This window comes from Eucalyptus grandis, chromosome 11 (assembly GCF_016545825.1).
Source record: "Eucalyptus grandis isolate ANBG69807.140 chromosome 11, ASM1654582v1, whole genome shotgun sequence".
Classification (NCBI taxonomy): domain Eukaryota; kingdom Viridiplantae; phylum Streptophyta; class Magnoliopsida; order Myrtales; family Myrtaceae; genus Eucalyptus; species Eucalyptus grandis.
In genome coordinates this window covers 34,052,285-34,075,992 of record NC_052622.1, presented here as the reverse complement: position 1 = coordinate 34,075,992, position 23,708 = coordinate 34,052,285, and the positions used below count along the sequence as shown (strand labels likewise).

Below are 23,708 nucleotides of genomic sequence, written 5' to 3'. Positions count from 1 at the left end.
TAATTAAATAATTAATATGCAATCTTCCAATACAATGATTGTTATTTCTTTCTTTTTCTTTTTCTTTTTATGTATAATCACAACTTTGAAAAAGATGGCTGCTTCACATTAAATCTGTTTAACGAGTACTTTAAAAACAAGCATAGCTTAATTCTCGATGATTTATCCATCTCCTAAGTTGAAAAGATTACACCCTAATCCTCACGCAAGAATTGACAATGCAATCACATGCCATTATTTTATTTCCTTGATAGCAATAACGAATTCCAAAATATTCATTTTTGTGCGACACACTTGCCACTAGTGAAAGTATAAAGATTTTTTGAGGGAATTGGGTTATCAAGTCTAAATATTCAAGCAACATCATTTATCAACTAAGTAAAACCGTTAAAAGCGTAAAATTTCATCTATTATTCTCTAACAAGTGCTCTCAGTCATTTATTATCGAGTGCTCCTAAGCTTTACATTACTAAAAAAAAGTATGCCATAATAAGTTGCTAATTACACATTTAAATCAATACTTTGAGAAATGGCCCTGTTTTTTTGGCAACATATTCGCGTTTGTCGTTCACGCTCTAACCGCGCGAGTAAAGAACTTCGCCAAACCGAACCGGAGACACGGCTTTTCCGGTCCCCACCACCTTCTCCCAACTAACTAAAAACCGTCGAGCGCGAAACTTGAAATCCCCAAACTAACCCCCGTAGGCTCGCCGAACGAGAGCCAGACCCCCCGCCTGCAAAAACTCTGCACAAGAAGAAAAGAAATTCTGCAAAACCATTACTTTTTTACCTCCTCGAATCTCTCTCCTTTCTCTCTCCGCATTGCGATGGCAGTCGCGCTGCTCTGCCAATCGCCCCCGCCCATTAATGGCATTTACTTCTTTGCCACTGACCGCTTTCCCTCGCCGCCACCACCGTCGTCTCCGACCGGCGGTGCTGTCGATGTCATATCAATGCCGAACAGGCTTCGACGAGGGAGCTCTGCCGCCGATGCCGCTGCGGCGTTCTAGGACCGGGGGGGTCTCGTGTCCCGCTTTTCACGTTATCTCCACCCCCCCGTTCCCACGTTCAAACCCGTCGTTAACTTCGAAGAGGAAATCGGGAGATACTCCCGTCTACAGTCGCACCCTCGTGGCGGTCATGAGGGACTCGGCATTTCTTTATTAATTCCCTGCTGGCTTCTGGTCCGAGCTTTTCAAACCTTGTCGTTTCGCGTTCGTTGTTTTCGCTTGCAGGTATGTGTACCCTTTTTTTTCTCTTTAATTGCTTTGAATTCAAGATTCTCCTTAGACACACACTCTCTCTCTCTTCTTGGGACTCTGACATGCTCTGTTACGGAGAAATGAAGTAGTGTGACTCTGTGAGTGGCCGAGTGTGTGAGCTCTACCCTGTTCTGTTCGAGCGAAGTCGAAGCCGACACTGTTCCGAGCTGCACCGTTTGTGTACTAAGGCAGCAGGTGCCTTACACATTCTTATTTTTTGCCTTGCCCTGTTTTCTTTACTGTTTTACCCGCCCTTCTCAGCTGTCTCTTTTCCTCTATTTCGGTGCAGCGACATACATTTTCTAAAGAGCGAACGGGTTGTCTTTTATTCACGTTCAGGTGCTGCACTCCTTTTCCATCCAGAAATCTAAGCATTTCATATTTTGCTCATTGCTTCATTTTTGCCTCAGTTTATCTTTTCCCAAAAAAAAAAAAGAAAATCTGAAACTCTGCTGTTGCTTTGCTCACCTCCTTACTTTCCTTTCTAGCCAAAGAAAAAAAAAACTCCTTACTTTCCTAGAAGCTAGAAAGCTAGAGCTGGTGGTGACATGCATCTGGAGAGCGTGAATGAAGTGATTTCTTTTTTCCTAATTTTGATGTGCTGTGCCTGTGTGTGTGCCTGTGTGTGTTCGAACCCTAAAAAGTAGAACGACGCTTTTGCCTTTTCAAGAATAGATTAGTCCGGTGGGGTATTCTTTTGATAACTTTGATGGTTATAAATTTTATTTTCTTTCAGGGTCGCTCTGCTTTTCTTTCAGCTCTTGAGATATAAAGCATAGTGAGAAGTCCACTTTTTCTGTGGTGTTGGGTCTTGAAGAAAATGATGGATGGTAGGCGGCATTCGGTCGAGATTCCTATTTCCAGAGCTCTTGTGGCGCTTAGGAGAGTGAGGTCACTCAGGGATCCTTCGACGAATTCCATGAGCAAGTTTTCTGCTTTGATCGAGAATGCTAATTGGGAAACCAATTCAAATAATGGGATATCTCTCCGGTTTATAAACAGTCCCCAAGAAGGCGCCTCTGTTGACAAGGGTCTAGTGGGAAAGGGCCATGATATAAAATGCTTGGATGAAGATGATGTTAATCCAACACCGAGGAAGTCTAAGTTAGTTAATTGTGAGAATCGCTGCTTTGTTGGCGATGCATGCGATCCAACTTGGAATGCACCTTCAGGAGAGCTGGATTTTTGCAGTAAAAAGCAAGAAGAGCTTATTGGGCTAACAAATGAAGTGTATCGGCATGATACTACAGACAAAGGGCTGGACTTAGTCTGCGTAACTCCTAGCAATCGTATGGAGGATGTCGATTCGTGTAGTGAGATGTCAATGGGATCATCTCGAGCAGAAAAGATCAAACATACTGCTTCAGAACGAAAATCTCAGTACAGGATCCAGAGAAGATTGGGCGGTGTTGTTGGTGACGTCGAAAGTTGTGCAGGTACTCCAAGAAATATGGGAATTGATGCTTATCTAGGAGGTTCAAGCCGTAGCCCGTCATTGTTTGCTAATGAAGTTGATGCGGATGATTACTCTCGGGATGGATGCAGCGTTAGCTGCTGCTGGTCAGGGACCCCGAAATTCAAGAGGTCAATTGCTTTATCCGATGTTGAAGACAGGCCTCTGTTAGTTGAGGATGTGAATGAGGCAAATCAATATGGATGGAGAGATATTTGCAGAGAAAATGGAAATACTCTGTATTCAAATACACAAAAGCGACTTGGTCAAAGGTCAAAGCCTAAATTTTTCAATGAATTGGTTGGTCAAGATGTAGTAGCGAAGTCTCTACACGGTTCTGTATCTACAGGAAAAATACCCTCCGTATATCTCTTCCATGGCCCCCGTGGCACTGGCAAGACTTCTGCTTCGAGAGTTCTTGCTGCTGCACTAAATTGCCTTATGTTGAAGGAGCAAGGACCATGTGGATTCTGCAGAGAATGCACAGTTCTCTTTTCTGGATGGAGCAGAGACATTAAGGAGGTGGATTCTTTGATAATAAACCGCACAAATAGACTTCGATCCATGTTGAAAAATGCGGCCATTCCCCCAGTTTCTTCACGCTACAAGGTTTTCATCATCGATGAATGCCAATTGTTGCGTGCAGAGACGTGGGCTATGATTCTGACTAGCCTAGAGAAACTTCCCCAGCACGTTGTGTTTATTATGATCACTTCTGAGCTTGACAAGCTGCCAAGAAGTGCCTTGTCACGTTCTCAAAGATATCACTTTCCAAAGATAAAGGATGCAGATATTGCCAACAGATTGGGTGAAATTTGCATAGAAGAGGGTCTGGACTTTGATCAAGTTGCCATGGAATTTATTGCTGCCAAATCAAATGGTTCCCTTCGGGAAGGAGAAATGATGCTCGATCAGCTCAGTTTACTTGGGAAAAGAATCACAATGTCCTTGGCCTATGAGCTCGTGAGGGCCCCACAGTTTTCTCCTTTTCATGCTTTCAGCTCAACCTGTGTTAAATTATTTCAGCTCATGCTATATTAAATGAATCGTGATTGGCCATCTTCTCTTGTGCAGATGGGAACTGTATCTGATGATGAATTGCTTGATTTGCTTGATCTAGCTTTATCTTCTGACACTTCCAATACAGTCATAAGAGCTCGGGAGTTGATGAGATCAAGAATTGACCCAATGCAACTGATATCACAGTTGGCAAATCTTATCATGGATATTCTCTCGGGTCAGTCTCAGGAACTAAATTCAGAAGCCCGCAGGAAGTTTTCGAACATTCACACCTGTAAGTTGTGTAGCCTGCTACTTGAGTTAGCGAAGGCCAGAAGCATTCATATTCATGTATGCATATTAACATGTCATCAAATTGCTCCAACATCATTACATGAGGTCATGAGATGTAATATTGTATTTCACCATTATAAATGGTATACGAATATTGTGGATATGGTGCACCACTAACTATGGATGATATGAGGAATGAATTTATGAATTTGACTGCTGTCATGTATGTTGCTTCTCTTTGGATTTTCTTGGTAGATTGTGGTGCTTGGTCTTCCATGATCGATGCCTAGTTTCCTTGAGATCTCATTTTCTGTACCAGTGGAAATAGGAAGGAGCCAGCAAGCGCATGCTGTCATTTTGTAGCATTACTGCATTAGTGTGATGAAATTCTTTAGTTATTGTCCCTTAGAACTTGATGACTTTTCCAAGGTCCTCAGAATTGGGGCAATTGAAAGCTATGATAATCTTTACACAATGAACTCAAATGAAAAACATGAAATTGACAAATCATATAAAGGCGGCGCATGTGGTTACGTCTGTGATGGACTGGTGACTGGGAAGCGTGGTCTTTTTCCTTTCTATTGGGGGGTGGAGTTTTTTTTTGCCTTAAGTGATTAGGAGGTGTTAATGAACATTTAGTGTGGTCCACTTGGTTCTTTCATTGGTATGGTCCGCTTTGAGTATGTCAAGTATTTTGAAGGCAATCGACTTCATTTGAAAGCCTTCGCCAACTCAAACTTTCCTTGATTGAATTAAACGTGTCAGCAGCAGGGCTTTACGTTTATTCATCACATCCTTCATTTATTGTCATTTAGTGCAATTAAAGAATCAAGCCCTGGTCCTTTTCCTTTTGGCTCATCATTATAAGTGGATATTTCCTAATGATGTTTCATGCTGTCTTACTTTTTACTTTCACTATTATTACACTGCCACATTCTGCAATTCCGTCTGGTCTCCATCTGGTCTCTCTTGCAGATCAAATGAGCTTGCAGAATGCAGCAATGTATCTTAGTGCATGTTAATGGACGTATTTCTCAGATAACATAGTGTGGGTTGGTGGACTAGCATGATGCTTGCTTAATTAGTTTCAGGCAGAATTGCTATCACTTTGTTCATGTTAGAGGACCTCTCTGGCACCCTCTGATTTGTCGTGTATTAAACTTTGAACAATAGAGTGGATGCTGATCACCTTGAAATGCTGTCTTCTGACTGGAACTGGTTTCTTCTTCTAGCGGAAGCTGACTTGCGTAAATTGAGTCATGCTTTGAAGTTACTTTCCGAAACTGAGAAGCAATTGAGGATGTCAAAGAATCAAACAACGTGGCTCACAGTGGCGCTGCTACAACTAAGTTCTGCAGATTCTTCCTCTTTGGATGAACGTGATTCGAAATATTGTCCTCGGAACATGGAGAAGGGTGAGTGGCTTAGTTCAGTCACAGCTTTATAACAGAAGTCTTTGTTGATATAAGCTGGAGGAAGTTTTTAATAGGGTGAATGTAGTTAATTCATTTGAGACTAATTATTGTTCAGATATAGATGGCGACTGTTGCAGCAGACCCTCTACAGAAGAGAGCAAGAAGCATTTCATCCATTGTTCATGTGATTGTGGTGAATCGTGTATATTGGATGCACAGGTAAACTACAGGGAAAGGCTGGATTCTATCTGGAAAAGGGCTATGGAACTATGTCAGTCAAAGGCTTTGAAGAATTTTCTGATGAAACATGGAAGTATGTCCTCTCTTCATTTGGATCAAGGTACACATGCTTCCTATCTTTGATAGACTCAAGTAAGTGGGTCAGTACAACAGTGTTATGAGAGAAACTGGTGATTCTGAAACTATTATCTCTTGATATGATAAGCTGTCATTGAGAAACTTTGGCTTTTATATACACTTTACTCAAGATGCCTCTATCCTGATTTAGTGTCCCTGACCCCAGCATGATTATGCCTTGAGCTCTATGTTGCTGCCTTAATTAACTGGACGCAGATAGAGCCCGTGCCCACATATTCAAAATGATTTACTTATGCCATTATTCAAATGGTGACTCAAACCAAATGGGTACTTGTGAAAAAAAAAAAAAAAAAACCAAATGGGTACCATGATGACACCTCTTATGTCATTATTTGTGGAAATATTTGCAGTTTTTTTTTATTTTTTTGGAGTGTTCTGCATTGTGGTCGACTTGCCTTTGTTGCTTAAATTCTTTTCAGTGTTCGATCTGCATGTCGTTTTGTGTCATCTTGCTAATTTGGCCATTAGGTGTCCACCATAACACAGTAATTTGTGGCGATGCATCTTTGGTTGCCTCCAGCTTGAGCTCATGTGAATCCTAGCTCTGAACTCTTCTGGATCATTTTATTCTTCTACTTTTCTTTCATCAATCTGTATTAGGTTTTTTATTTACTGTAATATGTGATGACTGGACATGTTTGACATCGCAGGTATTGCAGTTGCTAAGTTGGACTTCAGTCATCCTGACTATGTGACAAGGGCTGAGAAATCATGGAAATTGATTGCCAGTTCACTTCAGTCCATCCTTGGCCGTAATGTAGAGATTAGAATCAATTATGTACCTTGTGCAGCGGAATCACAGCGTGTAAAAGTGAAAAGGCCATCTTTTAGTTTGTTCAGCTGCTCCCGCAGAATGCTGCAGAAAACACGGACAATTGTTGAACAAGGAAGTGATTCTGATTATTCTGACTCTACCTGTGACAAGTACACAACTAGGGCAAAAGCAAATCTAGCGTGCCCTTCTGATTGCAGATCTCCAATGCTGCATGTATGTGATCACCGAATTGGAGCAGTAAGCACCTTAAGAAATGCCGACGGAAACTTTCTAAGTATTGGTACAGACATGTCCCGGAGGTCATCACACGACCTGGAGGGCCATCTGCCGGATCCAGAGTTTGATTGTTCAGGAAGAGAGGTGATCTGCTGTAGACACCGTGTAATCTCTGGCCGAGAGCCAGAAGTTCAGTCAAACTGTTTCCCCCGTGTTATGAAGGCTCAGAAGACGTCAAATGTGCCTGACGCTCGACAGATGATCTGCCACGATATGCCTGAGGAAAAGAAGCTTGGTTTGTCCATCCCTGGGCAAACGTCTACAGAGACGTTAAGCTTCGCGGACGAACAATTTCTTTTCTGCCGTACGGATGCTTATACGAGTGTCTCCAGGGACACTGATACGTGAGTGGCTTTACGTTCTTATTTTCTGTCACATCTCAGGATGGTTATTTGCCAGAATGTGTGGATTACTTTGGTCAATGCTTTGTCTGCCATAATGTTAAAGTAAATGTATGTCCAGTAATGACGTGCATTAGGCATTTTAGTGGAATGGTCGTTGAGATGATTCAGTAGCGTGCATGTTTGACTGCTTTGTTTGTGTTCATGGAAAATGACACTATTTATCTCAACATGCTCTTACATAGTTGCTGCTGAATCTCTGTTTTTGCAGGAGAAGGCAAAGTCCAGATGTTCTTTGTTGGCGAACCCCAATATTGCCACTTAGGAAGGTAAGCCCCGAGAAGATATACAACTCTTATTTTTTGCAGTGGATAGAGAATGTAAACTTAGTAAAATGGGTTGAATGTCCTGTTAATGTTTCTATTTCATGTCTCTCCTTTTTGGCTTATACTTATGCATTTTACTCATTCGGAATCATCTCCCTTAAAGATTTGACTACGTGCTTGTTTTCTGTTGAATGACTCATTACTGCATCACATAACTGCGACATGAAGAGGACCCCTTTGTCGATGCCCCTCAATTTTTGGACGAAGCCTTCTCCAACACTGACCAAATTTTTGTTTTCCTAGTTACAGTCTTGTACAAGTTGCTTTGAGTTTGGTCTTGATCAGAACAAACCATGCGAATGTTGCAGGCATGCGAAAGGAGGCACGATAGACAACGCGCTCACTTCGTCGAGTGGGTGCTTCCCTGCGGCGCTGCCAAGTAGTTCTGCTGTGCAGAGATAGGGCGAAGAACCGATACCCATCGGAGAACATTGATAAGCCGGAAATATACCCGATTTCTCCGAAGTACACTACACCAAATTGCTCTTGAATGGTAGCCTGGAGCCAGTGGCAGTTCTTTCTCTCTGCATGGAAGGTCAACTGCATATTGGGCGGCTCTGTTTCTGTATCCTCAATTTGTCCACTGGCTTCTCTAAACTGGCTTCTAAGCCCAGTTGGGTAGGCAGAGAACGGATCTTGGGCTCTCTTTCCTGCTCGCACCAGCGTTGCAAGGATAAAGACATGTTCTATATATGCATTGGGCCCCTGGCAAATTGAAGTGAAAAAATCTTCCGAATTTTGCACGGCCCATTCCTCGGACTAAAACACACACATGACATGATGATGAATCGATGAATCGATGATTGATGATGCAAATCCAGGTCCACTTTCCGACATTTGTCGTCTCGAGCATGCTCAAAGAATCAATTATTTAAGGTAAAATCTTACTCGATACTCATCGAGCACTCGAGCGCAACGAGCGCTCATCGATCGACCTCATCGATTGCCGACGCCCGCCGCCCCCCTCACTTTTTCCCTGGGACCCTCTTTCTTCTAATCACTTGACTAACAGCTAAGTTAACAGCTACAGTGTAGGCACGTCGGTCTGATCTGATCTCCTTATCATCATCAGCAAGAGACAAAAACTGAACCTATTTGTTCTCTCCTGTCCATTTCCTAAGCGCATGGAATCTTTTAGAAGAACCACAGAAAAAGAAAAAAAGAGACGGGGAATTCTTGCTATTCCCCCCAATAACACCATCCAAAAATAATTTTATATTTTATCTCGCCACGCCAGTGCATCAATCCATATTCCTTAGCCGACCAGTTAGAAAAAAAAAGAAAAAACTAAGTAGATGCCAAAGGAGAACACAGAAAATAAAGGGGCGAATTGGGGTGGGGGTGGAAATCCGGAAATAGCGAAATTCTAGAGGCACGTTCAGTGGCATTTTCGTAAAAAACGGGGACCCCGGGAGAGGAAAACCCTAGAGCGGCTGAGCAGGAGCCAGGTGGCGGCAGCGGCCGCGGGGCCTGGCTCCCTCAACGACCGGGCTTCCCAAGGGTGAAGATGCCACGTGGCGGTCGGGAAACCTCCTCGGTGACGTGCAGCCGTAACCGCAGCGGTAGCCTCCCTATATAAACCCCCTCTCCTTGGTGCCCTATCTTCCCCTCTTCTTCCTCTCCATCTCTCCTCTTTTTCCGTCTCCTTTTTCGCTCCATTCTCATCCATTTCTCTTTCTCTCTCTCTCTCTATCTCCATCCGCATCTCTGTTCAACCGATTGCGACCCGGACACGCGACACGCGGGGAGAAGAAGAAGGAATAAAAATACAAAAAGGGGGAGAAAAAGGAAAGCAGGAATCGGATCCGCAGTTTTTTTTTTTTTTTCTTCTTCCAGGGGACGGGACGGGACGAGGTTTTTGACCTAGGGTTTGCGTATCGGACTTCTCTTCTGCTGCGGCGGGGAAGGAGCGCGGTGTTCCGTTGCGTGCGCGGCTTCGTCTCGCCGGCGGGAGTTTGCTTTCTCTCTCCTTCTTTCTCTCTCTCTGTTCATCGATTGGAGATCCAATCCGTGCGCTGCTGCTGCGGCTCTCTCTCTGTCTCTCTGTCTTGGCTCGAGATTCATCGCCCGGGCCAAGCGCAGAGGAATCGGACGCGCCTCGGTTCCGTCCGCCTCGCCGGTGCAATTGTTCAGGTTGAATCTCGGTTGTGTTCTTTACCGTTCTTGTTTCGCGGTGCTGGCGCTTCTATCGGTCTCGTGAATGTTGTGGTATTATTAGTGTTTTTTTTTTTTTTCCTGCTCAAGTGCTGCCGATTGGAACTCGCAAGCTCGGATTGGCTCTCTCTCCCGTTCCTCGCGCTTCGTCCTGTACTTGAGGCCTTCGATTCGTTTTCTGAATGCGCGGCGAGCACCCCGCGGATCGTGCGTGGTTAGATCGAGTGGGACGATGATCGTAGATGGCGATGGTTAGGCTGCTGTTGGTGGTTTAGCTTTTGATTGTCGTTTTGTCTGGTTTAGGAGTGGGCTGCTGCGCAGATGGCGTCAAACGAGGGGTTTCTGACGAATGAGCAGAGGGAGACGCTTAAATTAGCGACGCAGGCGGATGTTCTGTCGTCCTCTCCCAAATCGCCTAAAACGCTCCTCGCTGAACATCCGTTAAAGGTTCCGGCCGCGGGCAAGGCACCCACGTCTGGAATCGCCGTGAGGCACGTGCGGAGGTCACACTCTGGGAAGCTTGTACGGGTCAAGAAAGGTAAATTTGGTGCTCTCTAATTATTCTCGAGTAATGTTTCCGTCGAGAAGGATTTGGATGTTCGGTTCTGTTTGTCTTGGGTCTTGTGATCGTCTCATTGTATTATCGTCATTAGAAGCACTTGCTGCTACCACTCTACATTTTTAGTTCCTCCTGTTTTTACATACTGCGGATGTTTTCGGGGTAAAACACATGTCTAGGTCAAAGTTTATCTGATCATTTGAACTCCTATGAAGTCGTTGTGATCCTCTCTATAAGAGTTTATTTCCGTTTCCTGCCTGAGACTAATTAGTTGATCTTTTGCGAAGTGCAGTAGTTAATCCTTTTTCTGTTTGTGAACTATATATATATATATAATAGATGATCAAGGGAATCCATGACCATTATTCCTCTTTTCCTATATTTTTGTATCGTGGATTTTGAAAAATGCTTTGCCAAAAGTATTATCTAGTTTTAGAACCGTTGGAGCTGTGGTTTTGGGTCATATTCCGGTTTTTGGCTGCAGTATGGGTGGTTAGGAGGCCTTTGATTTAATATCTCTTACAACTCAGAGTTGGGCTTTTTGTTTAGACTGATCGTGTGAGTAGCTCTGCTGTTCTTCTATTTCCAGTAGCTCTACTGCAGCAACCCCAAGAGCTGCATTTGGAAATCTGCTTATTAGAGTTGGAATGAACTAAGGTTCCCCACCTAATTGCATGTGGCCATAGGCTTGTCATGTTTATATTTTTGGTGCGTATTTATTGGATGCGTATCTATCTTTCTTGATTATGTGATTATGCTACAAAGGAGAGTAATTCAATTTAGGTTAGTTGTCTTGATGCAGCAGTTATAATCTATTGCTTATGGTCTGAAACCGCTAATTGAGCAATCTTTTCTTTTTTATGTGCATGTGCTGTTACTTGTATATTGGAAACAGACGGAGGTGGGGGGAAGGGAACTTGGGGAAAATTGCTTGACACTGATGGTGGATCACATCTTGATAGAAATGATCCCAACTATGACAGTGGTGAGGTAATGGCTGTTTTACGCCTTTAATTGGCATTTATCACTCCTCTATCTGTGTGTTGGAGGTAAGCTGTTTTATTGATTAGTACTTGGTGCAAGTGTTGATTGTGTTGCTTCTACTATTTGTCTCTACAGGAGCCATATCAACTCGTTGGTTCTACAGTCTCGGACCCCTTGGATGAATACAAGAAAGCTGTTGTTTCTCTTGTAGAGGAATACTTTAGCACTGGTGATGTGGACGTGGCATCATCTGATCTCAGGGAACTGGGCTCAAGTGAGTATCACCCGTACTTCATCAAACGGCTAGTTTCCATGGCCATGGATCGCCATGATAAGCAGAAAGAAATGGCCTCGGTTCTGCTCTCTGCCTTGTATGCTGATGTCATCAGCCCGCCACAAATCAGAGATGGGTTTGTCTTGCTTCTTGAGTCGGCTGATGATCTCTCTGTTGATATATTGGATGCTGTCGATGTGCTCGCATTGTTCCTAGCACGGGCTGTAGTTGACGAGATTCTTCCCCCAGCCTTCCTCACAAGGGCTAAGAAAACACTGCCAGAATCTTCTAAAGGTTTCCAGGTTATTCAGACTGCTGAAAAGAGTTATCTCTCAGCCCCACACCATGCAGAACTTTTGGAGAGGAGATGGGGTGGTAGTACACACATAACTGTTGAAGAGGTGAAAAAGAAGATAGATGATCTACTAAGGGAGTATGTGGAGACCGGAGATGCTTTTGAGGCATGCAGGTGCATCAGGGAGTTGGGTGTTGCGTTTTTCCATCATGAGGTGGTGAAAAGGGCTTTGGTTCTTGCAATAGAGACACGAGCAACTGAACCTTTGATAATGAAGTTGCTGAAGGAAGCCTCTGAGGAAGGCTTAATAAGTTCTAGTCAAATGGCTAAGGGGTTTGGCCGTTTGGCTGAGAGTCTCGATGACCTTGCTCTGGACGTTCCATCTGCAAAGTCCCTGTACAAGTCACTGGTTCCCAAGGCTATTTCTGAAGGATGGCTTGATGCTTCATTTTCGAAGTCACCGGATAATGGAGATGTACAAATTGAAGATGAAAAGTTAAGGCGGTATAAGAAGGAAGTTGTAACTATAATTCATGAATATTTTCTTTCTGATGACATTCCCGAACTCATTCGGAGCTTGGAAGATCTTGGAGCACCTGCGTTCAACCCCGTATTTTTGAAGAGGCTCATCACCCTTGCTATGGACAGGAAGAATAGAGAGAAAGAGATGGCATCTATCCTGCTGTCTGCCCTCCATATTGAGATTTTTTCAACTGAGGACATTGCAAATGGGTTTGTGCTGCTTTTGGAATCGGCAGAGGACACAGCTCTCGACATTCTAGATGCTTCAAATGAGCTTGCTTTATTTTTAGCTAGGGCTGTTATTGATGATGTGTTGGCCCCGCTGAATCTAGAAGAAATTGGAAGCAGGTTGCCTCCTAGTTGCAGTGGGAGCGAAACTGTGCGCATGGCTCGATCGCTCATCGCTGCCCGTCATGCTGGCGAGAGGATTCTTAGGTGCTGGGGAGGTGGAACCGGGTGGGCTGTTGAGGATGCGAAGGACAAAATTCAAAAGCTCCTGGAGGAATACGAGAGCGGTGGGGTGGTGACTGAGGCTTGCCAGTGCATTCGTGATCTGGGAATGCCCTTCTTCAATCATGAAGTCGTGAAGAAGGCATTGGTAATGGCCATGGAGAAGAAGAACGACAGGATGCTGGATCTGCTGCAAGAATGTTACAATGAGGGGCTCATCACCATCAATCAGATGACAAAAGGTTTCACCCGGATCAAGGATGGAATGGATGATTTGGCTCTTGACATCCCGAATGCAAGAGAGAAATTCTCTTTCTATGTGGAGTATGCTAATCAGAAGGGATGGCTCCATCTTCATTCGACTCATCCTCATCACCCGCTTCAGTTGCGGCTACTTGAGAGGGAAACATAGAAATGTCTTCTCGAGTATGTTGTAGCCTGTCACGTCATGTAACGACTTATGCTTTTCAAGTGCTTCAGCTGATTAGATGCGGGCTATTTCGGTTCATCTTGATTCCTTTTTTTCCCTATTACCTTGTAGTTTGGCGACGGAGATCAGCTGATGTATAAATTTAGTTGCTTATCCAGCTTTAGGCTCATGGTGCATCGTATTTGTCGTATGCAGTATGATAGCAAGATAAGAATTCTTTGATGCGATTCAGCTTGTTTTCCGGTGTTGTTCTTTGGCCCTTTTCTTTATTTTTGCGGTACCGCGAGACTGCAAGTTACCTCCACAATAGAATGCATTTTCAAGAATGGCTTCACTTCCCCTATGCTATTGGTCAATTGCCGTCTTAGATGTGAACGGAAGTGGCGACCTTCGTATCTCTGATCATGGTGGACGTGCACTAGTCTCTCAGTTGACAAGTTTCTGCTCGACTGTCCGTGGGTGGATGTGACTTGCATCTACGCGGTTGTGCGCGTGATTGATGGTGGGCTCAAAGGTTACGATGTTAGCAATGTTCCTGGGATGGGACAGGGTGGCTGATTGGCCAAATCAAGCTTCTCTTCAGCCACACAATTATATTGGTCACCGTCTGCGAGTTTGTTTCCGGCGTTAATGCTTGTAGGACATGGTCTGCCTTGGGTATACCGGTAGTGTCATTTCCAAGGGCTTGATTAGATAGATCACGCAATCAGCGCAACTAGTTATTGGACTACCGCATGCGCATGAACACCAACTTTGTTTTTAGTCATTGCCGACTGTCTTATAATGATAAATGCTCGATATTTGCAAACGCATTTGAAAAATTGGTCCTGATAATATGAGAAACTACAACCGACCAGTCATATATAATAATAAATTGAAGGCTTCCGAATCATTTAATAGATTGATTTTGTGATTAGTGTTGACTTTTCTAACATTACTCAATGGTAAAACAGGAACTTGCTTTCTCTTTAAAGAATGCCTTGGTAGCCAGTTAAAATTTCCGCCAGCCCCCGTAATTAAAGGATGTCTTTGCCCATACATCCGGTACTAATTACTGGGAATGCATTGTAAGCAATTAGGTCAGACATTAGCCGAGGAGCCAACCTCGTCACTCCAATAGGAGCACGTCAAAATATTCAGAATGCTGGAGTCCCGCAGTTTTAAGTATTCGTGGCTTTTGGAATCAAACTCATCGTGGGGAGATTAAACAAAGGGCAATAAAAATTGGAAGTCCTGTACATTTCAAGGACTTCTTGTCCGTGCTTCGTTTTGGATATATAACTCTTACCATCGTGGATCTCGAGAAAATATTTGAGAGTACATAGAAGAAAACTAAAAGAATTGGCCAAAGGACCGAGATGACTAGCTAACGTACTGCTTCTCAAGAAGGCTTCCACAGAATGTAAGATCAAAGCGTTCCTCTGGAGGATCTCCGATGCAGTCAAAGACTGCATCAGCATTTACAAAGTCCTCCTCAGCTGTGTAACTGAAACCAACCGAAGTTCCCCGTCAAATTAGCGATAAAGGAAATTATGGGTTAAATAGCACCAGCTAGATGGTGAAGTAACTCTAGTTACCCGCTCTTTGTCACGATGCACTTCATTCCAGCAGCTTTGGCTGCTGCGAGGCCTATGGCGCTGTCCTCAACCACAACACAACTGCAGAACTCCAACATTACGCAATAAACATCACAGTACCATGAGATGAATCTAAGATAGTTGATGAAACATATTTTAACTGAACGAAATAAAATATGGATAAGGGCGTTGAAGGGAGCTGCTGGCAGCATGTGCTTGACCTCATAGTTTAGAAGAGACAGAGCCAATGGTGGATATATTACCTTGAAGGATCAACACTCAAGGTGCTGGCAGCCAACAGATAGATGGCCTGTGGAAGAATTAAAATCGATGAGTGACCAAGGACATGCATATATTAAACAAATTAATTGGGCAAGGAAAAATGACTGCACAAGATAGTTAAGGTTAGCAGTATGTCAACTGATAAATCTGAATTTTTGGGTGCAGGATGAATCCTATTTCCAGGGTTACTGACTTATTGAAGGTTATTTCGCCAATATGACACTTGGCAAATCTCTGATCACTTACCACAATGATGAGAAGATATGACCATAATAAGATTATCCCATGAAGCACTACCCTCTACATAACACCTTCATATAGATTAAGCAAAGGAGATAATTACAGGATCTGGCTTTTTACGCGGAACCACGTCTCCAGCAAATATCTTGATTTTTTCTGCTCTTTCAGGCCCAAGCAAGCATGAAACTATTGCGGAGACCTGAAACCATTGCATGACTTAGTGTCCACAGGAGAACTTAACTTGAAAATCAATACCTTCACATAATATAAATCAATAAATTGCAGCTTTTTCCACAAATGAAGCCAAATTTGAAGTTGAACCCTCTTTCTTTCAGATAGAGGGAAGCCATAAATGCGATTTTTGGTCTTTCATTTATAGAAAGCTCATACTAGAAGAATTTGTGCTGGCTCAAATTCATTTTCTTTCGAGACTCTGAACCAAAGTTTTGAATAATCAGCATACCAAATTTACAGAGATAAAAAACTGGAAGACTTCATTTCATCCTCCATTGAGAAGTGCTATTAGCAAGTTTATGCACGTGAAACATTATTGGCACTGCACAAAATATTAATTTTGTAGAACCTGCTGAAGCATACCGCCTTCTCATTCGAGGTACTGCAGACAGCAACTTGTACTCCTTTTGCTAGAGCTTGATCAATGAGCCTGCGCAATTGGTGAGTCTCTCAGCAGCGTGACATCTGGAGAATCTATATATTTGAAGTCATGCTTATCAGCTTCTAAAGAAGTGCATTGGAAGTATACACATTCCTACAGCGGAATTAGACATTTGGATATGGATGCTAATTAATCTTTTGCATCAAATTTACAATTGCCGACAAAAGAGCACATATCTGTAGTCATTGTCCACCGATGGGATCTTGCACAAGAATAGGATTCCAGTAACTAAACAGAGGTGTGCTTAACATCTAAGTTTAGGCCAGGATAAACTACAGTTAAAAAAAAAAAAAAAGACGCTAATGGAAGTTCCTCTTTCAAGTCTTATAAATTGTTTATTGCAATTCTTAGATCCAGAGGGCATCCAAATAGAGAGACACGTAACTATTCATTTTCCATCAGTGTGGAAGTCATAATAGTGAAACCAGTCTGGTCAGAAGGTGAAACGGATGGGAGATGACCTTAACAAATTAAAAGAGCAAAAACCGTGCAAGCAGATAAACTGGCATAAAAATACTCTCTTTTTTTTGGCGAAAGCATAAAAATAGAGAAACTGAAAAGGAGCCATGACAACGAACTTTGCAACACCAGGTCGAAGGGGCAGCAATTTCTTTTCAATAAGGGCCATGAACAACTCTGTCTTTCGCTTGTGAAGAGAAGCAATGAATTTCTTCCTCTCCTCTTCACTCTTTGGCGCTTTTTCAGGCCATCCTGTCTTATTGAAATACGCTGTCATCCTGCAAACATATGTCTAGTTAAATATCAATTTAACATTCTTCCCCTCTCGAGCTTGAATGGCTATGTTGACCGTATTCTTCTCAAATTTAGAGAATTTCTTCAATGAATCTTTACAGGCCTACACAATTTAACTCCAGAATTCACGGAAAATAATGAGAAGATACCTTTCTTTTCCTCCGCCAATTTTCAAAAGTTCTCCATACAAATCTACATCCCAGGTGACGCCCAATTCTTTCTGAGAAAATTATGATCAACCGGATGTTAGCATTAATGCATGTAAATCATCGAGCCATAGTTATAAGGTGCAATTAAAATTTCAACAGAATTACCTCCTCTGTTCCCATCAAGAACCACCTAATCTACATTACAGCAAAACACCACAGTTTTCACATCCCACTAGAAGGTATTGGTTCATTCATGAAATTTTTTTACAAGAAATATGAAAACACGACCTGGTGTCTCGATTGATTTCTCTCTGAAGATTAAAGCTTCTCGAAAAACTTCAGGAGAAGAAATCATAAGCAAACGCTCAACTTCAGAGCAAAAGATGCTGAGCCCACCATTCCGGCTTCACTAAAAAAGTCCGGTTGAATCTCTTAAAACGAATCGAATAGAGGGAACTCATCAAATTTCCCAATTACTAAGAAAGCTAGCTCGCGTTCCTCATGCTTTTAACATCTTTTAACACCACGAAGTCTCCGGTCTAATCGTGAAAAAAACAACCCAATATGCGAAAGAAGCTATAGACTTTCTTACAATGCCGAGGCCATCCCATTCCGCACCATCGAACGAACCAATACCAAAGCAATAACTACAGGGAAGAAGTGCGAAGGCAAAAAGCAGGGGACGCGGCGAATGTTACTTCTTGGAAAGTATCGTTGAAGGATATCCGGTGGCCGTCCTTCTCGGTGTCCACGAGCACTCCGTCGCAGTCGAACAGAAGAGCCGACGGCAGAGGCGAAGCGGGCGAGGGCGGCGACGCAGCAGCGGAGCGAGCGACGACGCTCGTTCTCCCGCGAGCGTCTGCGGTGGTGGTGGCGGCGGCCAGCCTTCGCGGTCTCGGCGGGCGAATGCTTGCTGCTCTGGCGCGCGAGCTTGAACTCGAGCGAGGGCGGGGGACTTGGGGGAGCGCGGGACGGGCATTGGTCGAAGTCGAAGGGCTGGCGGGCGAGACGAGCAGCGACGAGGTTGAAGAAGAGAGCGTGGCGGCGATCGCCATTTTCTCAGCCGTGCGGGGATCAGTTTCGCTTCTTTTGGTTTCAACGGTTCTTGGTGTCCGTCCGTTTGGAAGTTAATAAATCCACCAGAGAACCACACATAGTTTCCGAGTGCGCACTGCGCATACCGGCGCCATGTAGTCTTTCACTGATGTCGTCGGTCGATGCTTAGGACATTTCTACAAGAAAAAATGACATGGTACTTAGATTTATGTCCCATGTGCAATGATGTCTTCGGGCTTTTGATTCGTTCACTCTTGTTCTTGAACTATTAGTAAATGTTCAATCTAGTTTTACATTATGTGAAAATGTTCAATACCGTACCTCCGTTAGTTCAAGTTAATTAAGTTTAAACAATGGCAAATAAAATAAAAAAACTTGGATTATCAAAATAGAATATCCAATTTAAATGAGGATATAATAATTTACGTCATTAGATCAATGTTATATATGTGTTAATGCTCTAATTTTCTTCTAAATAAAAAGATAGATGTGTTGATTTATCATTCTTAAAAGTACAACTCATTATATAGTGATTCATGTCATTGAAAAACATTTAATTGGTCGTTTGAGCAAATGGAAATATTACATTGACCATTTATAAATAATTTAGGGATCGCATTGAATAAATTAAAATTTTAGGGATAATATTATACAATGAGCTAAACTCTAAGGACCATTTCTATAATTTCCTCTTACTTTATCGAGTATGATATGGTGATAAAGAAATTGATTATTGTTATTTTGGGACCATGACACATATAGTTTTCGAACTTTGACTTAATGTGCAATGTTGTTTATGGACTTTTAAATTTTTTAGTGTGGTTTATGGACTTCAATTATTTGTTCGATATAGTCTATGATTTATATGAAAATGTTCGATATAATCCTTACACTAATTCAAGATTAGGAACAATACAAAATATTTTTTTATAGTCTAGAAACTAACTTAAATATATAACAAAAATTCACAAATTAAGAGTTAGAGGATCACGTTATATGATGGATTAAAATTTAGGGACCACATTAAGCAATATTGAGTTAAAGGTGAGAGACTTTGGGCCTATTTGGTAATTGGCCAAATAGTACCAAATTTTTTTCTTTTGTTTTCAGGAGTAGTTTTGGAACGGATGGTTTAATAAATTTTTTATTTTCGGGAACAAATTTCTATTTTTTTGTTCCTGGAACTAGATTTGGAACATAATCAAGAATAATAAAAAAAAAGTTTATTCTCGTTCCCGGGAACCATTCTAGAATCATGCTCATATTTTCTCTTCTTCTTTTCCATTTTCTTTTTCTTCATCTAGTGTCGCCGCCACAGTCACCATTTGCCTGGCGTTCGCCGTTCGCTGCCCACCATTGTCGGTTACTGGCGATTGGTCCGGCGAGCTCGCCGATGGCCAGGCGGGCCTCACCCAGCTGCCGGTGAGGCTTGGCCGATGAGGGCTGGCCTCGCCAAGGGCCAACGATGCTCCGGTGAGGTCGTTGGACTGGTCGCTGGCAACCGGCCACTCGAAGAATAAGATAAGAGACAGAAAGGAAAAAAAGTAATAAAATTATTTAAAAATTAAAAGAAAATGATTTGGAGTAGAAATTTTGAAGATTTGATGATCAAACACAATTTTATTCCGGAATCGAAAAAATGACTTAAAATACATAGAAATTATTTTCGGAATAAAATTGTTATCAAATGCGCCATTTGTGTTGTCATTGTTCCCTTATTGACTAATGAATCATAAAGCTGTCATATCACCCGCCGCGGTGGCTCCGTTGGCTAGGCTCCGTAGGAGGTTTGGAGTTCGAAGCCCCTGTAATGCAAGTTGTAGGGAGGCTGACAGATCATTTACGACTTACCCGCCAGATGGGTGATAGTTTTTGCGCGCTCCCGCATTACTTCCCAACTGTCGACTGTGCGGGGTTCCTGGCTCACAAAAAAAAAATCATAAAGCTGCGATCAGGTCGGCCCATCGGCCTATCGAACTACAAGGCGACGGCGGCGCCGCACCGCCTGAGGGGCCCCGCTCGAACTACAAAACGACAAGGACGGCACGCCGTTTCGTTCGACCTGCTGCGAGAGCGATCTCCGCTCTGGGTGATTGATGATAATCACCATCTCGGAACGCTCTCCGGTGTCCATCTCAATCGCATCAGGATCATAAGCTCTTCGTTCGTTCGAGATGATTTCCGTTTGCCCGCACCTTCTCCGGCCACTTCTCAACGTCTCCGTCGACATTTCTCGAGACTCTCCGGCTGCTGACCGTCATCTCGGAGCGAGTCCCCGGTGATCATGGACGGCGGCGGCGACGAAGAGTTTCGTCCGCCCGCCGGTGCCGCGGAACGTGGTTCCCCGAAGGTGAATCGGTTGTCCGTTTTTCGGATCGCATTGTCGCTCCGAAACTTGTAGACGTAGTGCCTGAGATGTCGACTTGCTCCTCGTGATGGAGTCTACAGTTTCTTGTCCTGCGCTTTTCTTGAAAGAAGCTTAGTCTTGCAATTGCTTCGGATTACTGCTACTCTTCGTTTCTAGCTACGCCTGCGCTGGCGCATGTTGTCCATATGAACCAGCGACCTCAAACGTTAAAAACAGATGATGTTATGTCCACCTGCCTGCTCTTATGGTTGTGTTTATTTTGTATTTTGGAAGGTCGTGGCTTAGTGTTTTGGTGTTCTGATGAGCGCTTGTTTGGTTTTTGGGATTTTTTTTTTTTTTTGCCTATTGCATTGGATTCGTTAGCATGAGGAGAGGAACAAGGATTCGGAGGAGGACGTGATCAGCGAACTGCCGCATGAAATTCTTGTCTCCATTTTGTCCCTTTTGACCTTGAAGGAAGCTGTGAGGACTAGCGTTCTTTCTCGGAGATGGAAAAAGTTGTGGACTTACACGACGGGTAGCTTGAATTTCGAAGATTCGAAGACAAAGCACGGCATCTTGGGTAACACGAAATCTTTGAGAGTGGAAAGGTTCAAGTTTATTGGATGGGTAAATCGGGTGTTAGACTCGCATCAAGGTTCGAGTATTCGTGAGCTTAGGGCGTGTTTCGATTTGAATAATCGCTCAAGGCGTTATGTAGATGAGTGGGTAGCAGCAGCGTTGGCAAAGAGAGTTCAGAATTTGGAGCTGGACTTTTCACCCTTTCTCAAAGGGAACCATTCTACATGGTACACATTCCCCAGCAAGTTCATTTCTCCAAGAGCCGGATGCCGTTTTGACTTGTCTTGCCTGAGGTCTCTGTGCCTGAAGTTCGTTAATGTTACGGATGAGATTTTGGAGTGCATCCTCAGCAGTTGTCCTTTTCTTGAGCGGTTGGTTATAGTAGGCTCGGAGCTTCTTTCAAATATAAAAGTTTCAGGCTCCTCTCTTTCTCTGAAGCACTTGTTTATATATTCTAATAACTTGAGAAACTTTGAAGTTTCTGCGCCAAATCTGGTATCTCTTGGTTACCACAATGAAACAATAGGAGCACCACAAGTGCTCATCGAGAATGTTCCTCTGCTAACTAGTGTTTATCTTGGTGCTCTTTATGATCCTATTAGTATTTATCTACATCCTTTTCGGAGCTCTTTGCATCAACTGGAAGCTCTTCACTTACGCATGAATCTTTTCAAGGTGGTTTTGGTGGTTCCTGTTCAGATCTTGCTTCAAAGTTCTTTACATTCTTGATAATTGTAATGTGCTGATCCTTCAGGATGGTCTGGAGATACCACAGTTTCCAGTGTTATTTAATCTCGGGCATCTCACATGGAGAGTTCGCACATCTGATACAGCAAGCCTCCTTGGTTTAACTCCTCTTATAGAGGCAGCACCATTCTTGCGTTATTTTGAACTTGAGGTAGATATTTCATTTTGTCGATGCTACGTAGGTGCTGCTTCATATTGCATCTCTGCAGTTTGTTTCCCCTTTTCCTAGATAATAGTCTAAATATATGGGCTTCAGCAATGGCCCCAGATATCTAATTCACTGTGGTTATATCAATGATTGTTTCTGATTCTATCACTTTTCCTAGTGTCTCATTAAGACCGGTACTTCTTTTATATACTGCATTTTCTAGCGATAACTACTACCGCAGTGATATAATGTTTGCACCTGGTATTTCATGCTTCTCAATTTGATGTTTTGACAAGCTTCTATAGATTTTTATCTAAAATAGATCGCTTAATATTAATATTCATGTCGATCCATCTTCATTCCTTAGTTTTCAAGACTGTGTAGCTGCTCAGTCATTGCGTGACACACAGAAAGCTCTGTTTGATACCCAAGTAATTGTGGAATATGGGTGATGTCATCAACTGGCTGAGTCTTGCTTTATGTAACCTTTTATGAAGGAAATAGGGAATTGCTACTCTTAGGCATGAATCGTTAAGACATTTGCAAATTCTCAGTTTATTGTGCTGGCCTGGCTGATCTGGGGGAGCTGAACTCGTTGTTTATAGGAGGTCCATAAAGTGGTTGGGCCACAAAAATTTGTTTTCTCATTCAATATGTCACATTATGACCCTAAGGTTCATGGCTGACGCTAGATGATATTCTTACTCGATGAAAGATTTTTCAATTGAATTTGCCAAGCCGAACCATATGGACCTGAATTATGTTCTACCTGTAGCTGTATGCTGTTCCTCTGCCAAGTAGATGGCAAGAAATGGTAAAAGGTGTAAGCATCAACAATGGCTATCTATCCTGGAAGAAATTCTCAAACTACTATTGTTTATATAATTGTCAAAGAATTCCATTTAAGTCTTAGTTGCATTAGGTGCTTGTATTATCACAATGTTTCTTTTTGGCATAGTATTGTGCTGGCACTCTCAAGTTATACATGAGGCTTGATCTGACTCATATTGCATGTGGCACAAATGCTATAATTTTGTTGCAGCTGGAGTGGACAGAACCATGGAGACGAAGGAATGCTAAAAAGGTGAATGCAACTCCGAATCAGTATCTCAAGGTGGTGAAAATATGTGGTTTTAGGGGGTATGCGGTTGATTCGGAGATCCTCTCATATCTGCTTGAAAGGGCCACAATGCTTGAGGAGATTGTTGTTGATCCTCATGCTTGTTTAACGGAAGGAACTGCCATGGAGGAGGAACAGGCTGCAAGAAAAATGGCTGAGCAGTTGAAACCCAAACTACCTCATGCAGCTAATTTGATAATTTTGTAGTCTATCAAGATCGAGTTGCATCATGTAATGTACATTTTGCTTGACTGTCCTCTACAATCTAGTGACTGAATGGACAATTGGTCCCATAAATTTTGAAATTGTTTTCTTTATAGCAAATCGGTCTTGTAAAAAACCATGTCCATCTGCACATTGTTTTGCATCGCCTCTAATTGCTTCTACGTCTAACTTTTCAGATAGTTAACATACTGGTCTTACTGAAGTTTCTTCTAGATTCTGCACTTTCGCCTGCTAGTTCATCCTATTGCTGCATATGAAATGTGAAAGAAAATATGCATATGCCGTCATGCTTCGCTTGCAAAAATGGACTCCTGCAAGCTGGAGAAATGAAATGGTGAAGTGCCCTCTTCTGATGTCTTGCAATAGTGGATGAATTCGAACGCGTTTGGGTTTGGACATCTGTCTACTCTTGTCAAATTCTGAAACGCTGTTCTTTTTGCCTTGGGCCTGTTACGGAACTGGTTTTTGCCCACACATCAGTTTCACATGGGGGTGTCTTGATTCGCTGTCCGATGAAAAAAAATGCCCACCCAATTACAGTAGCGAAGCCATGATTTGT

The 23,708-nt window shown here is 42.8% G+C and overlaps 4 protein-coding genes across 8 annotated transcripts; 3 read left to right on the top strand and 1 right to left on the bottom strand.

The window, feature by feature from the left end:
• The first annotated feature begins 766 nt into the window (after positions 1-766).
• LOC104426205 (protein STICHEL-like 2) lies at positions 767-8,306 on the top strand. Of its 5 annotated transcripts, XM_039304304.1 has the most exons (9): positions 1,278-1,457; positions 1,552-1,601; positions 1,999-3,678; positions 3,790-4,009; positions 5,241-5,423; positions 5,539-5,763; positions 6,452-7,196; positions 7,465-7,522; positions 7,888-8,306. In XM_039304304.1, the coding sequence occupies exons 3-9, from the start codon at positions 2,083-2,085 to the stop codon at positions 7,960-7,962; spliced, it is 3,102 nt and encodes a 1,033-aa protein (XP_039160238.1). In that variant the 5' UTR covers positions 1,278-1,457; positions 1,552-1,601; positions 1,999-2,082; the 3' UTR covers positions 7,963-8,306. The 5 variants fall into 5 exon arrangements, with proteins under 5 accessions (XP_039160239.1, XP_010037480.1, XP_039160238.1 ...); XM_039304305.1 differs by lacking the exons at positions 1,278-1,457; positions 1,552-1,601 and adding an exon at positions 767-1,235 and having other exon boundaries at positions 2,021-3,678; XM_010039178.3 differs by lacking the exons at positions 1,278-1,457; positions 1,552-1,601 and adding an exon at positions 767-1,235.
• Positions 8,307-8,991: 685 nt separating this feature from the next.
• LOC104426203 (MA3 DOMAIN-CONTAINING TRANSLATION REGULATORY FACTOR 1) lies at positions 8,992-13,488 on the top strand. Its single transcript, XM_010039175.3, is given in 5 exon segments — positions 8,992-9,712; positions 10,037-10,271; positions 11,188-11,282; positions 11,412-13,164; positions 13,167-13,488. Coding segments are annotated over 4 exon segments (2,115 nt in total). The 5' UTR covers positions 8,992-9,712; positions 10,037-10,054; the 3' UTR covers positions 13,217-13,488.
• A 958-nt stretch (positions 13,489-14,446) lies between these two features.
• LOC104427804 (CBBY-like protein) lies at positions 14,447-18,054 on the bottom strand. The gene is made up of 8 exons (XM_018864601.2): positions 17,623-18,054; positions 16,925-16,995; positions 16,601-16,759; positions 15,944-16,010; positions 15,450-15,545; positions 15,088-15,134; positions 14,825-14,905; positions 14,447-14,733 (listed from the first exon to the last, which is right to left on the bottom strand). Exons 1-8 carry the CDS (start codon positions 17,977-17,979, stop codon positions 14,610-14,612), a joined length of 1,002 nt encoding a protein of 333 aa, XP_018720146.2. The 5' UTR covers positions 17,980-18,054; the 3' UTR covers positions 14,447-14,609.
• A 1,937-nt stretch (positions 18,055-19,991) lies between these two features.
• LOC104426202 (F-box/LRR-repeat protein At2g42730) lies at positions 19,992-23,296 on the top strand. The gene is made up of 4 exons (XM_010039172.3): positions 19,992-20,330; positions 20,712-21,584; positions 21,664-21,807; positions 22,847-23,296. Exons 1-4 carry the CDS (start codon positions 20,265-20,267, stop codon positions 23,129-23,131), a joined length of 1,368 nt encoding a protein of 455 aa, XP_010037474.2. The 5' UTR covers positions 19,992-20,264; the 3' UTR covers positions 23,132-23,296.
• Positions 23,297-23,708: the final 412 nt, after the last annotated feature.